We start from the raw sequence: 19,654 nt of genomic DNA, 5'->3' as shown, positions 1-19,654 counted from the left end.
GGCGTCTGGCATAGATAGATAGATAGATAGACAAAAAAGCTGCAGTGAACAGACCTGTCTGCCACCACTGCAACTACTTATGTCAACTACTGTTCAGATATCACAGCCATATCAAATTTCTACTACAAAACTACACACTTACGGTAACGCTTTCAATCTAGTCATTCATTTTACCAGCTTATTCTTGCTAACTCTAGCCAATGTTATTTAGATCTGGGAAAACCACTTGTATTGATGGGGTAAATAAAGACTATCTAACCCCTGATACCTGAACAGTCTATCCTTCAATGAATATACAATGTAATCATTTGGTGAGAGTAGGGATAAAAGGTAAAATACACATTACCAGATCGATGGAGTTAAGAGGTAACACTCGCATTGGTGGCAGTACAGTAAACCTTCAAATTGTGTAAAAGTTACTTAAAAAAAAAAAAAAATGACAGAATTTGGTTTCACTGGGGTATGTGAAGAATATGATTTAAAATAATCCTTCTTTAGGTTATATAACTCAAAAAGCAGTGCATGAAAATAAATGACTCTATTAAAAGTAATCTTGGAAGTTATCTAAATAAATAAATAATATATGGATTATGCAGGTACTATAATAATAATAATAATAGTGACAAATAATTAACCCTCACCAAAAGGTAAACAGGGCAAAGTTACTGTAAACTGGGAAATGATACTGTAAAAGCAAAATGGGATATTGTACATCAGAAAGGGATATTATAAAACTGAAAAAGGGTATTGTAAAATACACATGGGATATTTATTGTACAAATGAAAAATGATATAAAATTGGAAAAGGATAAAAAATTGAAAAAGGACAATATGATAAAAGTGCCACCGGTGTCAAACAAACCACATAACAATGGAGAGGTTACAGCATCACTCCCCCCTTGAGATTGTACACCTCAAGCATATTTGTCAAGGAGTGCAGAGGCTGATCGCTCCAGCTCCCAGCAGTTGGCCTCCAGAACCTGCTCACATGTGTCCTTGTTGGCCACCCCCAATCTGAAAATGAAAATGTGAGGGGAGGGAGGAGGCATGGGTAAATATGATCATCACCACTGCATCATCACCATCATTATCGTATCACCATTATCATCATTGTCAACATCATCATCATCATCCTGTTTTCCACAAAGAAAGGAATGGGTAGGATCCAAATACTGGGGTAGGAAAGTATAAAATTTGAGCTACCAAATACTGTATCAACAATGCACCGCAAAATGGTCCTCACGTCCATTCATCCATCACATAAGCCTTTTCAGTTCTCAGTTCCAGCTAAAAGGCAATCTGTCACACAAAAATGTATTATCTATAGTTCTTTCATTTCAATTAGGTGGAGATTTTTGTCCTTTTGCAGTTTTAAAGTACTGTATTTCCCGTAGTTCAATGGCAGAATAAGGTAACACTAAGGCTGAACATCCCTTCCATAAACTTCTTCACACATAAGATTCTATTGTAGGACTCGCCTAAGTTTGCGGCTGTGGTGTGGCCCGCACCTGTGTACAATGGTGCCACATTTCCCCAACTTGCGATGTGAAACGGAAGCTATTTATGTACTAGGCAACACAGATACGATAAATTCAGATGAATAAAACTTACACTTGTGTATTTTGATGGATGAATCAACAGTAATCTTATTATGCAAAAAATATTTATACAGTAACACAGAAACATGGCATACATATTGTACAGTGTTGCTAAAAGAAATTGTAGTCACTTTTAATGTTTTTTAGCGTAGTTTTAGGGTGGGTAATAATATTACAGTTATGGATATAAGAGAATGAGCCTGAAAAAAGAAGAAATATGCCAATATCCAAAGTAAAAGAAATAATTCATATAATTCTTGTGAGTGGCAATACTGACACACCCAGTCTGGCCTAAGGTAAAGTACGTACATGCTTTATTTATTGTATAATAATTATATCAGTAAACGTATACTTTGCATTGACGTTATTATTCACCTTACAGAACCTTTGAGAGAGAGAGAGAGAGAGACGGGGGGGGGGGGATGACGGGATGTATGGAGGGAGGGAGAGAGGGCGGGTGAGGTGAGGAGTGGTCACTTGTCCCCTGAGGCAAGGAAGGGGATGGGGGGTACGGTTCATATGGACGAAGATTTAATGGAAAAATCGAATAGGAAAGAGAATTTCTCAGCCCAGCCCTTGAGTGCCCAGGTTTCTCTGTCCATGACTGTAACTCCATCTGTCGCCGTATACAAAAAATGATAAATATCACTAAATATAACAAAACCAAATTAACAAATGAAAGCACAATTATAAACAACTTATAAAAGAATCAAAAGTACTCAGGGTGGCTCACATCTCCCGCCAGAAGAGAGAGAGAGAGAGAGAGATAACGGTACAGAAAACGTGACAACACTGTACACAGGTGCGGGCCACACCACAGCCGCAAACTTAGGCGAGTCCTACTATAGTGCCAATCATTTCTTACAGCTCAGTGTTCAAGAAGAAGAGATGACAATTTTTGTGCAGTTAAGCTGAAAGAGTATAGGCTATGTTTATATACTGCATGATGCCCAATCTTGGTGTTCATAAAGGGTGCCTCTTATAGGAATTCCTCTAGAACCTTCTACCACTACTCCATCCCACACCATCCTCCCTCTTGTATTCCTCCATTTTCTTCTACTGCCAGACATCCAGTCACTGAGTTCATCTAGGATGGTTCATTGTATGGTTTACAATGGCAGCTTTCCACGCTGTTTGATCTCTGTCAGCCTTCCTATTCAGTCCCTCAACCCTGAGATCACATTCTATGACCCCATCCCAAGTCTTTTTCAGTTTGCCTGTCACAACCCTATCTGTGCTGTTCAATGTCTCACTTTCCACACCCAACTGTTATCATTCATCCTCTCAACATGGCCAAACCATCTCAAGCTACCCCTCCTCATCACAACACCAATACACTCCTGTCCCATCTTTACCCTCAACTCTTCAATCGTAATCCTTGCTTCCCCAGGCCGCGCATTCGTGGATGCACTACACAGCCATTTAACCCGAGGCATCCCGACGACATATGGATACGTTCGCACATTTTGTCACGGTGACACCCGATGACGTATCCATATGTTTTGCAATTGCAGGGTCCGTCATTTGCATATTTTCAAATTTCACGCGTGATTTTTGGTATGTATAAGCAGGCAAAGTGCGGCAAGAAGGAAAATGAAGTATGGTCCTTCTGTGTTGTCTGGGGGAAGGCCTGAGTGGTGTGGCAGGAGTGAAGGGTGAAAGGGAAAGTAGTGTGGCGGGAGTGAGCGGTGAAAGGGAAAGTGGTGGTGGGATGGAAGCAGTGCGAGCATGTGGTGTACGTGGGCAGCAGGCAGGCGAGAAGGAGCCACTCCCTAGCACGTCTTTTGCCCAGCAGTATTCCCGCACTTCCTCCCCACAGCCCCATGATGTGAGGAAAGGGAAGGAAAAGGGGAAAGGAAAAGAGAGAGGGAAGAGGAGCGCGAGTGGGGAAGGGCGCCACTCTCCACCTCCCCAACCTCCCCCACCACCCTCTCCTCCCCACCCTGACAAGGAATATCAGACCTTGTTAAATTACTGATACTGTGTGTGCTTCCGATAATATGACGCTCACTGTAAAAGTAAGGCCCATACATTTGCGATAATATGACGCTCAGTATAATAATAAGGCCTGTAAGTATGTGATAACAATTATACAAAGTGGAAACGGGTGTAATGTTAGTGGAAAAGTATTATATATGTTGAAAAATAGAGTGTAAGTTGAAACAAGTCGTAGAGACTATGTACTGTACATATGCGATAATATGACTCTCAATATAATGGTAAGGCCTGTCAATGTGTGATAATTATATAAAGTGGTTACAGATGTAATGTTAGTGGAAAAGTATTATATAAGTTGAAAAATAGAATGTAAGTTGAAACAACAGTCATAGCGAGTTCACTCACTATCACAACTATCTTCCCAAAGTTTGACAAACATATAGTGGAAAAATTGAACCATTTGCAACATGCAGTAGTAGAGATTGGGTTTTCATTGTATTTCGCCAGGTGTAAATTATCTTGGCTGGGAACAGGGAAGATAGTTTTGTCTTTCATTGTACATATGAGATAATATGACGCTCAATATAACAGTAGGGCCTGTAAATATGTAATAACAATTATATAAAGTGGAAACGGGTGTGATGTTAGTGGAAAAGTATTATATAAGTTGAAAAATAGAGTGTAAGTTGAAACATGTCGTAGTGAGTTCACTCACTATGTACATATTCGATAATATGACTCTCAGCATAATAGTAAGGCCTGTCAATATGTGACAACAATTATATAAAGTGGAAACGGGTGTAATGTTAGTGGAAAAGTATTATATAAGTTGAAAAATAGAGTGTAAGTTGAAACAAGTAGTAGCGAGTTCACTCACTATGTACAGTACATATTCGATAATATGACTCCCAATATAATACAGTAATCCCTCCAATATCCAACGTAATAAAGCCATAGGCAGGTCCGGATAGTGGTCCTGTCCGGATATTGGGCCCCAGCTTATGGACTTGTATTTATGGACCCTAACTCAGAGAAACATGTATACAACTCCCTCTGGACATGCATAGCACCTATTTAAGAGCCAAATCACACCAATAAGGGACATAAAAGACTGAAATAAATGCAAAAGAACCATAAAATGAGGTTTTAGAGGTGAGTTTATACAATATTAAACATTCTGGGTACTTACAAGTCCTGCCTCGTGGACTGGTTTGAACCGCCAGTTTGCAGTCCACAGTTAATCCTCTGCACTCTAAATTCTAATTTCTTAACACTGCACAACACTGTATATTCCTGTGTGTTCTAGTGGTGAGGTATTGCAGTTTATTCACTGTTTAATCACAAAAAACAAGCACCTGTGGCTTGCACTGCTATGGGCATCTGCTCTTGATCGGAGTTAAGCTGTGACTGATGATGATGGCGGGGTAATAGAGTTGCCAGATCGCAACGGCCACATTACCAGTCTCCTCAACTTTCATTACCTAATTTAACTTTTCATTACCAAATTCATAAAGCTAGCATTTATTCTTCACTAATTATATATACAAGTGGAAATACATGTAATCACTCTCCTTATAATTAACACCATGTTGATTATTTTCACGCTATGTAGGGATGCAGATTAATCAGAGAGAGCAAACAATCCACCATCTCCATCCTGTGTATCCTCATACATGTGAAAAATCCATTTGGTAATGCATTATTCTGATTCATTACCAAATGAACAAATGAATTTTTCATTACCAAATTGGCCTACACTTGGTAATGAAAAATACCAAATGGCAACCCTGACAGGGGAGGGGGGAGGGGGGAGGAAGGAAGGGGTGAAGGGACCATGGTGTAACAGCTGTTCGGCGCCAGGCGGCAATTTCAAATTACGGGTGGGAAACGAGTCAGATTTTTTTCGAATTTTTTGCGGTTTTTGGCCCATTTTGGGAATATTGGATCCCAGGATGATTATGTCCGGTTAGTGGGGATGTTCGGATATTGGGCGTTCGGATATTAGAGGGATTACTTAAGGCCAGTAAATATGTGACAACAATTATATGAAGTGGAAACGGGTGTAATGTTAGTGGAAAAGTATTATATAAGTTGAAAAATAGTGTAAGTTGAAACAACAATCATAGCGAGTTCACTCACTATCACAACTACTGTATCTTCCCAAAGTGTGACGAACACATAGCGGAAAAATTGAACCATTTGCAACACGCAGTAGTAGAGATTGGGTTTTCATTGTATTTTGCCAGGTGTAAATTATCTTGGCAGGGAACTGGGAAGATAGTTTTGTCTTTCATTGTACATATGAAATAATATGATGCTCAATATAACAGTAAGGCCTGTAAATATGTGATAACAATTATATAGAGTGGAAACGGGTGTAATCTTAGTGGAAAAGTATTATATAACATGAAACAACAGTCATAGCGAGATCACTCACTATGTACAAAGACACAACAATCTTCCCAAAGTCTGACAAACATATAGTTTAAAAATCGAACCATTTGGAACATGCAGTAGTAGTGATTGGGTTTTCATTGTATTTTGCCAGGTGTAAATTATCTTTGATTGGAACTGGAAAGATAGTTTTGCCTTTCATTGTACATATGCGATTATATTACGCTAAATAAAATTGTAAGGCCTGTAAATATGTGATAATAGTTCTATAAAATGGAAACGGGTGTAATGTTAGGGGAAAAGTATTATCTATCTATCTGTCTATCTATTGCCAGACGCCTCAATCCCGTTTGGGGTGGCCACAAACAAATCGCCTCCACGTCGCCCTGTCTCCCACCATTTCACTGCCCTGCTTCCAACTCACACCACCCTCACTCATATACCTCTCCACCCCATCCCTCCATCTCATCCTCGGCCTCCCCTTTCCTCTTCCCCCCTCCACCTCACTCACATACACTCTCTTCGTCAGTCTTTCACCCTCCATCCTCTCCACATGGCCAAACCACCTCAGTGTGTTCCTCATAACGCTTCCTATCACATCCACATCAACATCACAACGCTCCTTTATGTTCTCATTCGTCAGCCTGTCTCTCCATGTGACTCCACAGGCTCCTCTTAAATAACTCATTTCCACTGCTGTCACTCTTGACTTGTGTCCTTCCAACAACGTCCAAGCTTCACTTCCATACGTTAGAGTTGGTATCACAATACTGTCATGTAGTAACTTTTTCACTTCCATGTGCACTTCCCTGTTTCTTATCACTGCTTTCAAAGAACCAGCAACCTTTCTTCCCTGCTGTACCCTTTCAAGCACTTCACCCTCCAAACCTTCATCCTTACTCATCACATTACCCAAGTACTTAAACGTACTCACATTTTCCAATTCCTCACCATCCAACCTCGCTGTACATTCACTGACTTCACCTCTCTCAAAGACCATCACTTTGCTCTTCCCTACATTCACCTTTAGATTCTGTTTCTTACACACTCTCCCAAACTCATCCACCAAGCCTTGCAGCACCCCTTCGTCTTCACTCAACAACACAGTATCATCTGCAAACAACAGTACAGGGAGTTTCCAAGCAATATCCTCTCTTACCAGGGCCACTCCAACATCCACTACCTTACATTGTACCTCATTTATTACCCCATCCATGTACAGATTGAACAACCATGGAGACATGACACATCCCTGTTTCAACCCAACCTTCAAAGAGAAAAATTCACTTAGTTCACCATCCACACACACTGCAGCCTTAGCACCATCATACATACTCTTCACAGCATTCAACAACTTCCCATCTACTCCATATATTCTTAACACTTTCCACTATCCTTGTCTATCCACCCTGTCATATGCTATCTCCAAATCCATGAAAGCTGCGTACAACTTCTTTCCCTTCTCTAGAAATTTTTCCACTAAAGATCTAAGAATGAATATCTGATCTACACAACCTCTTCCCTTCCTAAAGCCTCCCTGTTCTTCTCCAACTTATTCCTCTGTTCTTTCTCTAACTCTGTCAATAAGTATCCTACCATACACTTTTCCTATTATACTAAGAAGACAAATGCCCCTATGATTACCACACACTTCTTTTTCCCCTTTTCCTTTGTACAAGGGAATAATTATACCTGACTTCCAATCCTCTGGGACTCTACCTTCCTCCCAGGCCAATCTGTACGTCTTCCACATCCATTCTACTACTATCTCTCCCCCATGCTTCAGCATTTCACCATACACTCCATCAATTCCTGGGCTTTCCCCAATTTAACTTTCTTCATTGCCTCCACAACTTCTATCCTACTGATTTCTTCCTGTCTTCTCACCTCCCTCCTTCTCCCAGCCATTCCCCAGCCACTTATACTCACATTACTTCCAACCTATTATATAGGTTGAAAAACGACAACATAAATTGAAACAACAGTTATAGCGAGTTCACTCACTATGTAAATATGCGCTAATATTATGCTAAATATAATCGTAAGGCCTGTAAACATGTGATAACAGTTCTGGTATAATGTTAGTGGAAAAGTATTATGTAAGTAGAGAAAATGAAATGTATGTTAAAACAACAGTCACAGCAAATCATATGTGACTGATTTGGGTGATTTTGCTATGCTCACTCAATGGAACAATGCTTATTTTGCCTATATTTTTGTGGGAACAATGCTTATTTTGCCTATATTTTTGTGTGAAAACCAATATCTTCTTGTACTACATGTTATTTTGTTCCAAATTATTAAATATCTACCAATTCCAAGTGATTTCCAATATGTACCTCAACCACAGAAAATGGGACAGCAGCCGAGCATCTTTACAGAATACGGTACCAAGTGCACAATGGCTTACATGTTTTGACCATTTCTAGTCTCAGGTATGCACTTTCTCTGTGATCTGCCATCGTTTTTCACCAAAAGCGGAGGTTTGAGAAAAAAAACACACACACACACACACACACACACATCCAAAATCTGCCCGGATTGGGGGGGGGGTCAGTGGTGGAAAATCGGCCAGGATGGGGTGGGTTAATCATTGCTTTTTCTGTGTCTGCCCTCTTCTCTTTCCATTTCTCCTAACTTTCCTGACAACTTTTCTTACTCTTTCCTTTTCAGGTGCCTTTACATTGAGTGACAAGCCAAATGTTTTCCTGTATGTCAGGAAACCATTTACAGTACTGGGTGGTAACCATATAACCAACACATATGTATTCCCTACATGTCAACAAGTGGGTTGGCAGAGGGTTAGTGCCCCTCCCCATAAAACAACTAACTCAAAGTCAAACGTCCACCTCTTACAGGATTATGGCATCTGGCTATAGACAGACAGACAGACATTTCTGTAAGTCTGAGACAATGAATATCCTCTTCCTTTACTGCCTAGGTCTCACTACCATACAGCATTACATTCCTAACGCATGCTGAATACAAAGATCCCTTAGCATGAAGGGAAAGCCCTTTCAGTCGCAGGAGAGGCAGCTGATCCATGAACTTCCTTAAACCACTTCTAACTCTTGAGCCACTGAGCTATCTCCTGCCCCACCTCCAGCACATAACATGTCCCATGAATAACAAAACTCTTCCACACACTCAAGAGACTCTCCAGCAAGATCAACCCTTTCATGCCTGACTCTCTACATGCTCTCTCAGACTGACACACTGCACACACAAAATCAGCATTATTTTGCAGTCTACCTCTAATACTATTACATCTCTTACGGACCAACGTATCATAAACGCTATGCAAGGTGGAGTTACTTCCCACACCCTTGTGGCAAACTGCACGTGGCCACATTCTCGCTGCTTTGACAGTACTGCCACCAGACCTAGATATCATCACTTTGTTTTATCTGCATTTACTCTCAACAGAACACTCACATGCCTCTCTCTCACTATTCAACTCCTTTCTGACAATCTAAGCTCTTCTTACTCAAGTACAGTTAGGTTCTTATTTTGTCACCCTTATTTACATTCTTTTTCACTCTGAAGTGCTTAGTAAACTATAAAATAATGATTAAATGATGAATGAATGAATGACCTCTTATTGATAAGCAACTGACTAGAGTTTCCATCCTTCCATCATCCAATCCTGTTTCCCCATGGGGAGTGTCGCAGCTCAGGGCTAGGCAAGCTGGTCCTGACATTTAAGATAAGTGACCAGCCTCACTCATCCCTGAGTGGCATTTGAGCAATAAACCCCAACCACGCCTTGGAGATAAACCTACATAGGCTCAATCTGATTGAGGTGCCTTAATTACTCACAAAACCACCAGGTGCCATAATTTAGTTATATGGTTACCACCAAGCATAGTAAGTGATTTCCTGGTGTACAGGAAACCATTTGGCTCGTCACTCAGTGTAGAGTCAACCACAGGCAGAAAAATGAGGAATGAGTGAAGGAATGAAAGACAGAAGAGACAGTGTAAAGTAACTCGTGGGCAGAAAGAAGAGGAAAGAATGAAGGAAAGAAAGACGGAAGAGGAAGGAAGGACAAGAGGAAAGGGCAGACACCCAAAGCAACACTACATTGAGCAAGTGGATAGTGAGTGCCCCCATCTATCTATCAGAGTTTCACTTGTTCAGAACCAGCTCTACAGAAAAAAGTTTTTAAGTTCTGGAACAAACCCATGTCACTTTAACTGAGAACTACTTGTATGCCCCCATTCTTTCTTGCTGCCATATGCCCAGTCCCAGAGTTCACACACAGTGGGAATAATAAAAATATTCCATGACTTTGTCATTCTCATTTCTACTCCAACCAGTCAGTCCAACCCATTCTTCCTCAAGTACAGTTTCAAGTTTTCATGTCTGATGTTCTTTTTTGCTGTTCAGTTCACAGGAAATTACAGAAGAACTGTCTATTAAAATTCCATTGCTGCTTGTTCTTTTTTGCTGTTCAGTCCACAGTAAATTACAGAACTGTCTATTAAAGTTCCACTGTTGCTTTTAACCCTCTGAATCCTGGCAAAAGATACTGTTGCTGCTACTAGATAATTTTATTCAACTTAGGAAAGGCCTATTGTACTGAAGAGGCTACTAATGTTATATCCAACCCCTCTGATTTGTAAAGTTATTCACCAGGTAATTTTAAAAAGGGAATGGGTGGGATACATTCCCAGTCACAGTGGGTTACATCTGCTTTGCCAGTATGTTTTTCCTCCCCACCAACTGACAGTACCAGTAATATGAAAAAAAAACTGTTATACAGTACTGTATTCTGAACCCAGCACTGATATATAGGGAACTATCTCTTACCAAATGTATCATTCGTATCACTGATAGAGGCTCCATTGTGCTTGCATGTATTGGTCTTGGTCATGTAATGGCAACTCTTCATCCTGCTCAATCTCTGGCAGCCACCCTATTTGGTCCCCTATCTCTAAGGTCACACTCTATGACAGTGGTTCTCAACCTTTTTTGAGTTCTGCCCTCTTAGCCTTGGTTCACATACTTACATTCGCCCAACTAGCCTTGGTCAATATATCCCCCCCCCCCTTCAGAATTCTGCCATCATCTGACTAAAAACTTAATCCAGAATTACAGTAATCCCTCGACTAGCCATACGTCCATTATCCGTATAATCCATTACCTGGACGCTGTGATCTGGTTGTATGAAACCATTATTTGTACATTTTTTCATATCATCCAGACAAAATACTTGTGTCCGGGTGGAAATTTTGGCCACACGAATATTTCTCACTCACCCGGGCAAGAATAGCCTGGTGGCACTGCACTGTCTGGCTCCACAGTTCACCAAGCATCCACCAGAGTCCCCCTCAACCATTCTCAGTTCCCATGCGACATCCACTTAGTGAGCAGCTCCTCCCGGACAGTTGTTACGGTGGTGCACGTGGTGGCTTTTGTGGTTGTTCCCTACTGCCTCAGGCCTTGTTATTCCTCACACGCCTCTTCGAAGTGTGTGTGATGATGGCCCCTCCACCAGGGAAAAGGAAGAGGGTGTTGCTGCTTCTGGAGAAGAAGCAGGACATCCTGGGTAAGACTGATGCAGGATGGTCCAATTCCCCCATCCTAAAGGAGTTCTACCTGGCCCGCTCAACCCTACATGGCATCAGAAAATCTTGCGACAAACTCACCCAGTACATAATAGACTTCAGCGAGAAGAACAGACACAATACCAAATAGAAGGCTACAAGCTTGTCCCGGGCATGCCGATGTTGACCGTCCGACGCTGATCTGGTACCTCCAGCAACAGGGTGCAGGCATGCTAGTGCGTGGGACTGGGTTGAAAGCCACTGCTGAGAAGTTTCCCCATCTTCACAACATTCTGGACTTCAAGACATGAAAGCCTTACAAATTGAAAAACCCACTGCAAAGCTTTGGATGCTAGTGAGGAGGGGGTGGAGGAATTTCATCAGAATTGTCAGGCTTGATTGACAAGGAGAGCCTCACTCTTGGTCACGTTTACAATGCTGACGAAACTGGTGCCTTCTACCTCTCAGTGCCCACAAACACCCTGGTGGAAGAGAAGGAGAAGTGTGTGCCTGGTCACAAGTTGTTCAAGCAATGGGTATCTGTTTTGTGCTGTGCTAATGCTAACGAAATGCACCGGCTGAAGCCCGTTATTGTTGGTCAGGCAAAACAGCCCTGTTGACTTTGTGGGCTAATGGATGTCCTTCCTATTGAGTGGTACCATTCTGTGAAGGCCTGGTTTACCTCCAAGACCTTCAAAGATTCATTCCACAGGCATTTTGTCAAGGAGGTCATCCGTTATCAAACAGAGGAACTTGGAATCCCTCATGACTAAGTAAAGGCTCTTCCTCTGGACGATGCACCTGTGCATCCCTCCGAGAAGGAATTGGTTGCAGATGACAGTTGCATTAGGTACTTGTTTTTGCCACCTAATACCACTGCTCTAATTCAACTAATGGACCAGGGTGTTGACATGGCCACAAAAAGGTTATACCATCGGAGGCTCCTGGATGAGGTGAAGGTTGTTCTCGAGGACAAGGATGAGCAGAGTCAGAGGCTGGACATGCGAGGGCAGAGGACACTGGAAAACCTGCAACGCTACAGCCTCAAGTCTGCAGTGTACAACTGTGAAAACCCTCGGGAATGGTTCATCTTGTTTCCTTCAGGAACACGAGAACAGACATGACTTTCTGAGCCTTGATGTGGATGACTTCCACACTCGCCTTCGTAAAGCAGGCGAGGCTGTGGATGTCGATGACGTAAAGGAATGGTTAGATAAGGATGAGGGCGATACCAGCTATCAGGGTATGTCTGATGTCGAGATCACCACTCTGTTGCTGCTGCCCGGCCAGATGAAAGCAATGCGAATGACCTGGAGAACTGCAGTACTCCAACCATCTCTGGCCTAAACACATTCTGGGCACACCTCAAGCAGGTATTTGAGTATGCGGAGCACCTGGATTGCGACAGAGAGATGATGCCCTAGCAAAGGATCTGCATTCTGTACGGCAGAGTGTCATCCAACGCCTGAACCATCACTCCTGCCACCACTCTAAGATCGACTCCTTTTTCAGGCCTCTGACCCCTACCCAGTCCACCTCTTCTCTGCCACCATCACAGTGTCAAACCACGCCTTCAACGACAGAACCACAACCTGGCACGTCGTCAGCCGTTGTGCCTCCCCTGGACATGAGTTTGCGGATGTCTTCTGAGTCACCTGAAGTGGGCAGTCCATCATCACATCCCACAGCTGCTCCCCTGGGTCAGCTGCCGGAGCTCCTTCTCGACTCTGACTCCAACTAAGCTCATCAGCGTACGCAACTAGACCACATGGGATGTACTGTGCAGTGCAACAGCTTTGCCAGCCGCAGTGCAACAGGCAGAGTCAAGGAGCTAGTGGGTTATTCAGCATGACACATTGGGAGGAATCATAAGTGTTACCTCGATTTTTCTAACTTATTGTACTATTCCTTGATTTTATTCCACCTTACTATATGGTTCCATGATTTTATTCCATTTTACCATTATATTTTGTGTGCCCACTGTATTCTTCTTGTGTGGCCGATTTTATCATGTATTTTATTCATGTCACTGCAGGGTATAGCCTTGCAGTGGTGACTGCTTGTCTGTGGTAGTAGTAGTAGTTGTTCCCTAGGCAGTCTGGCTAAACAGCCCCGAGTCCCTTAGGAAGGCCATGGCTGAGACCGCGCTTTCCCACAGAGCTCTCAAAGAGTGTATGTTGTGTTGTTGGCGTAGGTGATTGTGTGCAATGCAGTCTTCCATAATGTGCTTAATAGTATGGGGTGCCGTGTTGCATCCTGGACAGGCATCAGCGACGGAGTCATCCAGCCTCTTCTGGTAGCTTAAGAGGGCTGGATGATGCCCACATCTCAGCCTGGCCAGGTGGACCGTGTCCACACGAGGAAGTTAGGATTCAGAAGGGTGGATGTCAGGAGTCCGTGCATGCAGCTGTGTGTTGTCTTTAAGTGACTAAATGGAGCGGCGAGTGATCTGAGTGTGGATATGCTTCTGGAAACTGGTCTGAGGTGGGCGAGGGAGGAGAGATGACAGTATTTGTTCTTACCTAATTGTATCTTTACAGGAATGAGTCAAGCTCGTACTGTCCCGTGTCTTAAACCATATTTATCGTACATATCCTTAAATTTGTGAATTGTTTTGGCACACGCTATTTCATTCGGTAGTGCATTCCACTGATCAGTTGCTCTGTTTGGGAAACTGAATTTCCTTACGTCTTTATCACCTCTCTTCTTATGCAGTTTTTTGCAGTGTCCTCTTGCTGATCCTTCTCCATATGTTAAGTAATCATTTATGTCAATTTTCTCCTTCCCTGATATGCACTTATATAGCATTATCGTGTCACCTCTTTTCCTTCTCTCCTGTAGTGTTGGTAGATTCAGTTTATTTAGTCTTTCTTCGTAGCTTAGGTCCCTTAAGCTTGGTATCCATCTTGTAGCGGCCCTTTGAACTTTTTCAATCTTGTCTATATGCTTTTTGAGATGAGGACTCCAGACTACTGATGCATATTCCAGGGTTGGTCTAATGAATGATGTTATTATCCTTCTTAGCATGTCTTCATTTATGTATGTGAATGCTATTCTCATATTTGCAAGCAGTGTATACATGTTCCGTACCTTCTCGCTGATGTGGTCAGCCGGAGATAGTCTGTTATTGATAATCACACCTAGGTCTTTCTCTCTTTCTGATGTGTATAGGGTTTTATTTCCTAACTTATAATCCCAATCAGGTCTTTTTCCACTTTTACCAAACTTGATTACATGACACTTGTACACATTGAATTCCATTTGCCATGTACTACTCCATTCATGAAGTTTATTTAATTCTTCTTGTAGCTCTTTACAAGAGTCTGTGTTAGTAATTCTCCTTTGTATTTTTGCATCATCTGCAAACATATTCAGATAGCTCTCATTTCCAGTGTTACTGTTTATATCATTTATATACACTAAAAACATGATTGGTGCCAGCACTGAACCCTGTGGTACTCCACTAGTCACTTCTTTCCATGATGAGTAGTTTCCTCTTAGTACTGTCCTCATTTCTCATTTTATGAGAAAGTCTTGCATCCAACAAAACAGTTTGCCTCGAATTCCTCCTTGATGGTACAGTTTCCATAAAAGTCTTTGGTGTGGTACTGTGTCAAAAGCTTTCTTGAAATCTAAATAGATACTGTCCACCCATCCTTCCCTTTCCTGTATTGTGTTTGTTACTCTGTCATAGTAGCTCAACAGATTAGTAACACATGATTTTCCTTTTCTGAAACCAAACTGTCTTTCTGTTATCATACTGTGTTCTTCTAGATGATTTACCCAAGCTTTTCTTATAAGCTTTTCTAATACCTTGCTTACAACACTGGTCAGTGATACTGGTCGGTAGTTGAGTGGATTTTGTCTATTTCCTTTCTTGAATAAAGGGACAATATTTGCTTTTTTCCAAATATCAGGTAGTTTCCCTTGACTCAAGGATTTCTTGAAAATTAAAAATAATTGTTTACTTAACTCCTTTGCACATTCTCGTAATACCCTACATGAAATTTCATCAGGACCACTTGCTTTTCCTCTGTCTAATCAACTTAACTCCTCCTGTATTACTTTATCTGCTATTTGTATATCTGGTAGTATGTGTGGACATGCGTGTTCCACATAGTCCCTCTCAAAATTTTTTTCTTCTGTAAAAACTAATTGGAAATTCTTATTTAGTGCTTCACAAATATCTTTCTCTTGTATATAAGTGATTCCCTCGTCCGTAATGGATTGTATTATATCTTTTACTTTAGTTTTGCTTCTGATATAGCTGTAAAACAGCTTTGGTTGATCACTTACTTTTATTTATTATATCCTCCTCAAACTGTTTTTGGGCTTCCCTCCTTATTCTTGTATAGTCGTTTCTTGCCTGTTTGTAATTATTATACGCCCTTTCACTATTGTGTCTTCTGTATCTATTCCACAACAAATCTCTTCTTTCTTTTGATTTTTTACATTCTGTATTGAACCATTTCTGTATTTTCTTATCTACTTCTTTCTGCTGTGGGATGTACTTCTGGACTCCTGTTTCATAAAATTCACAAAATTTTTTATATACAGCATTTAAATCTTGTCCTCTAAGCTCATTTTCCCAATCAACTTCTAAGAAATACTTCTTTAGGTCTTGATAATTTCCCTTTTTATAGTTTAGGCTCATTTTGTAACTGTCATTGCTGTTTACTATGTCATATGCTATCCTGAAGTTATAATTTAATACTGCATGATCGCTTTTGCCGAGTGGAGGGTGATATATTAAATTGTCAATATCATTTTTTTGCCTAGTAAATATTAGATCTAGCACTGAAGGTACATCAAGTCCTCTTTTTCTGGTGATTTCCCTCACATGTTGTGTTAGGAAAAACTCTTGTACGAGATCCAGGAGCTTTTGGTCCCAACAGCTTTCTTGGCTTATTATATCTAGAGTATTCCAATTTGTATTTGTATTGAAATCCCCAGTTAGTATAATTCTTTCCGATTTCTTTCTCTTCCATTTTATGTAGTAATGATCTTATACTCTGAATTGTACTCTCTGCCAGGTCCTCATATTCATCTCTTTCCCATGTGTTTGATCTGGGTGGCATGTACAAATTGGCTACAATTACTTTACCTTCAGATGTGTTGATCTCTACTGCAATCAGTTCTACTTGTGATGGTATATCTAGTTTTATTTCCTTGACTTTTAGATTTTTCTTAGTTAATATTATAATTCCTCCTCCTTTTTTTAAATTTCTGTCTCTTCTCCATATATTGTATTCCTCTAAGTTTAGTATGTCATTGGATATCCTTGGTGTTAATTTTGTTTCAGTTAGGCATATTATTTGTGGTTCATTTTCTCTGACATAATCATTCATCTCTAGTAAATTAGATACCATTCCATCCACATTTGAGTACATCAACTTTATCATCTTGTTTATATACTTGTCATGACATGGTTCTACTACCTTCCTCCTTTTTCTTCCATCCTGTTTGTGTACCACTTTTGTACCTGCAATCCTATTACTTTGTAAAAAAAATTTCTTCTTCCCCTCTTCTGATCTTCCCTCATTTTTTGTTTTTGCTTCCTCCCTTTTCTCTTTCAGTAATTCCAGTTCCTCTTGTGTTAGGCATCTTTTTATCCATACATTTTTGAACTCCTCTTTTCCATAAGATTCTTTGCATTTTTTAGTATCTCTTCCACAGTGTTTACACTCTGGAAAGTCACCTTTAGAGGTCTTGTCTTGCTTTTCTCGTATTTCCCTAACCTTTTGTGTTCCTCTATGTCTTTACTACAGATTTCCTCTGATACTTCTTTCAGTAAGCTCATTACATTTGCCATCTCCTTTTTGTCTCTTGTGATCTTGTTTTTTGCTTCTTCCTCTTCTATACCAGTGATTACTATAGATTTGTTTATCTCTACTGAATCTCTGACTAACTTTGGATTGTTTTGGATTATTGTTTTCACTTCCTTTTTAATGCTTTTTTCCTCCACCCTTGTTTCTAAGTCTTTCTTTACTTTCACCATTTCAGCATACGTGGTTTCTACATCATTTTTGTAGCTTTGCACAGCTTCATTCACCTGTGTTATCTTCTCCTCAATATCACTGCTTTGGTCCATAAGACTGCTTGCTTGCCTAATTGTCTCTGTGTCGTTTTTGAACTCTTCCATAACACTCTCGTGATTGACTACTGTACTTGCCATTTCACTCACTTTCTTCCTAAGCGTACTCAATTCCACTGTTAGTTCACTGATGGTTGTGTCTTTCTTGTTGGCCTCCCTTCCTAGTTTTTCTATCTCTTCCTTTTGCAAGTGCATTTGCTTCTTTATTTCATCAATTTCATTTTTGAAAGCCATTTCTAGTTTGTGTACACGTTCAACCAGTCTATTGTGAGTCTCTACTTCAACCAGTTCTTGGTAGAAATCATCATTTTGCTTTTTACTTTTATCCCTTTTCTTTTCCAAATTTGTTTTACTAAAGTATGTATCCATTTTGCAATACTAAAAGAAAAGAGTATGTACTTACAGAGTATGTACACTTTCCCCGTGCTGCTGTAGTCTAAACAAACCCAGCTGGGTGTTGTTTTGATGTTCCTTGGTGTGGGTGGGTGTGCTGCCATGTACTGTAGTGGATGTTGTGGGTTTGTGAAGGCTGCAGCAAGAAACTGGGTGCCTCTCATGTCTAGGTGATCCTTGACTTTGAGGACTTTGGTTTCTTGATGTAGGTGGTCTGTGGGTGTAGTAGCTGTGTAGCCTGTGATTATTTTTAGGGCCTTGTTCTGTATGGTCTGTAGAGTGTTGTAGTGTGTTTTGGTGAGGTTGGAAGCCCAGGCAGGGCTTGCATAATTCATCACTGAACGTATGTATTGTTTGTATACTGTGGTGGTGGTTTCTTTGTTGTGTCCGAATGTTGTATGGGCAAGTGACCTCAAAGCATTGAGTCTTGGTGTTATTTTATTTTTAATGTTTGTGATATGTTGTTTAAATGACATTGATGTATTGTATGTTACACCAAGGATTTTGTGTGTGTGTGTGTGTATGGTAGGGGAGTGTTGTTTATGGTAAGGTGTGGGATGTGACTGTGTTCTGCTGTCCACTTTGTGAGAAGAGTCACTAGATTTGGCTGGGGCTATTTTGAGCTTGTTTGTGGTGAACCATTCGTGTAGTGTGTTGAGGTAAGGTTGAATGATGTGTGCAGCTGTGTTTGCGTTTTGGTGCGTACATGTAAGTGTTATATCATCTGGATAGGAAGCTGTGTGTATCTGTGGTGTGTGGGTATGTCGTGCATGTATAGGTTAAAGAGTGTAGGGGACAAAACAGATCCTTGGGGTATGCCGTTTGTGAAGTTTCTGATGTTAGAAGACTGACCGGCAAATGTTACGTGTGCACATCTGCCTGCTAAGTAGTTTGCCAGCCATCTTTTTGTGTTATTGTGCATGTTTGTGTTGAGTATTTTGTTTGTGGCAGGGGATGGCATCAAAAGCTTTACTAATCTCTAGTGTGATTAGGAGTGTTCTGTGTGGTGGCATAGCTGAATTCATGCCATCAAAAACTCTCTGTGTAAGGTCTGTAAGAAAGGTGTTTGTGGAGTGTAGTGGCCTAAAACCATGTTGTGACTGGGCTAGGGGAATGTGAGGTGTGACTAGTTGTAGTACCAGTCGTTCAGTGACTTTAGAGGGGGTGCAGAGGAGTGTGATGGGGCTATGTGAGAAGGGTAACGTGGGGTCTTTGTTGGGTTTAGGGATAGTGATGATGCTGTCATGCTTCCAGATGTTGGGTATTATGTTGTGTGAGTAACTTTAGTTTGATATGTTGGTGAGTGCTTATATGCCTTGTGGTCCAAGGTGTTTAAGGTGAATGTTGCTTATGTTGTCTGGTCCACAGGCAGATGAGTGCTTGAGGTTGTTAATGATGTGCTTTGTCTGGTTGTAAGTGAAAGGTGCGTAGTCTGGGTCTGTGGGGAACTGTCTCTTACGTCGGATGATACGTCGGTCTTCGGGATGGGGGTTTGGATGGCTGACTTGTGAAAAGTGATTGATGAGAGTGTTTGTTTGAGGGTATGGTGTCTGTTGTTGTGATGGCAGAGTGTGATTGTGTGGTGTTGCTGTTTAGTGTTTTGTAGAGTTTGCTGATGTTTGTTTTGTGATCAAGTGTTTGGAGGTAATTTTTCCTGTTTAGTGTTTGCTGTTCTGATATTTTACTGT

The 19,654-nt window shown here is 41.0% G+C and overlaps 1 protein-coding gene across 1 annotated transcript in view; it reads right to left on the bottom strand.

Moving 5' to 3' along the window:
• Positions 1-914: 914 nt before the first annotated feature.
• The window catches only part of Ack (activated Cdc42 kinase), a 438,035-nt gene continuing 419,295 nt past the window's right edge, over positions 915-19,654 (bottom strand). The window contains exon 17 of the mRNA XM_080286247.1: positions 915-1,014. Coding sequence (XP_080142373.1) covers positions 915-1,014 — 100 coding nt within the window. The remainder of the gene's footprint in view (positions 1,015-19,654) is intronic.

The sequence above is a fragment of the Coenobita brevimanus genome, chromosome 110 (genome assembly GCF_032717465.1).
Source record: "Coenobita brevimanus isolate Jiangsu-jjx chromosome 110, ASM3271746v2, whole genome shotgun sequence".
Lineage (NCBI taxonomy): Eukaryota > Metazoa > Arthropoda > Malacostraca > Decapoda > Coenobitidae > Coenobita > Coenobita brevimanus.
This window is presented reverse-complemented; position numbering and strand designations above follow the sequence as displayed.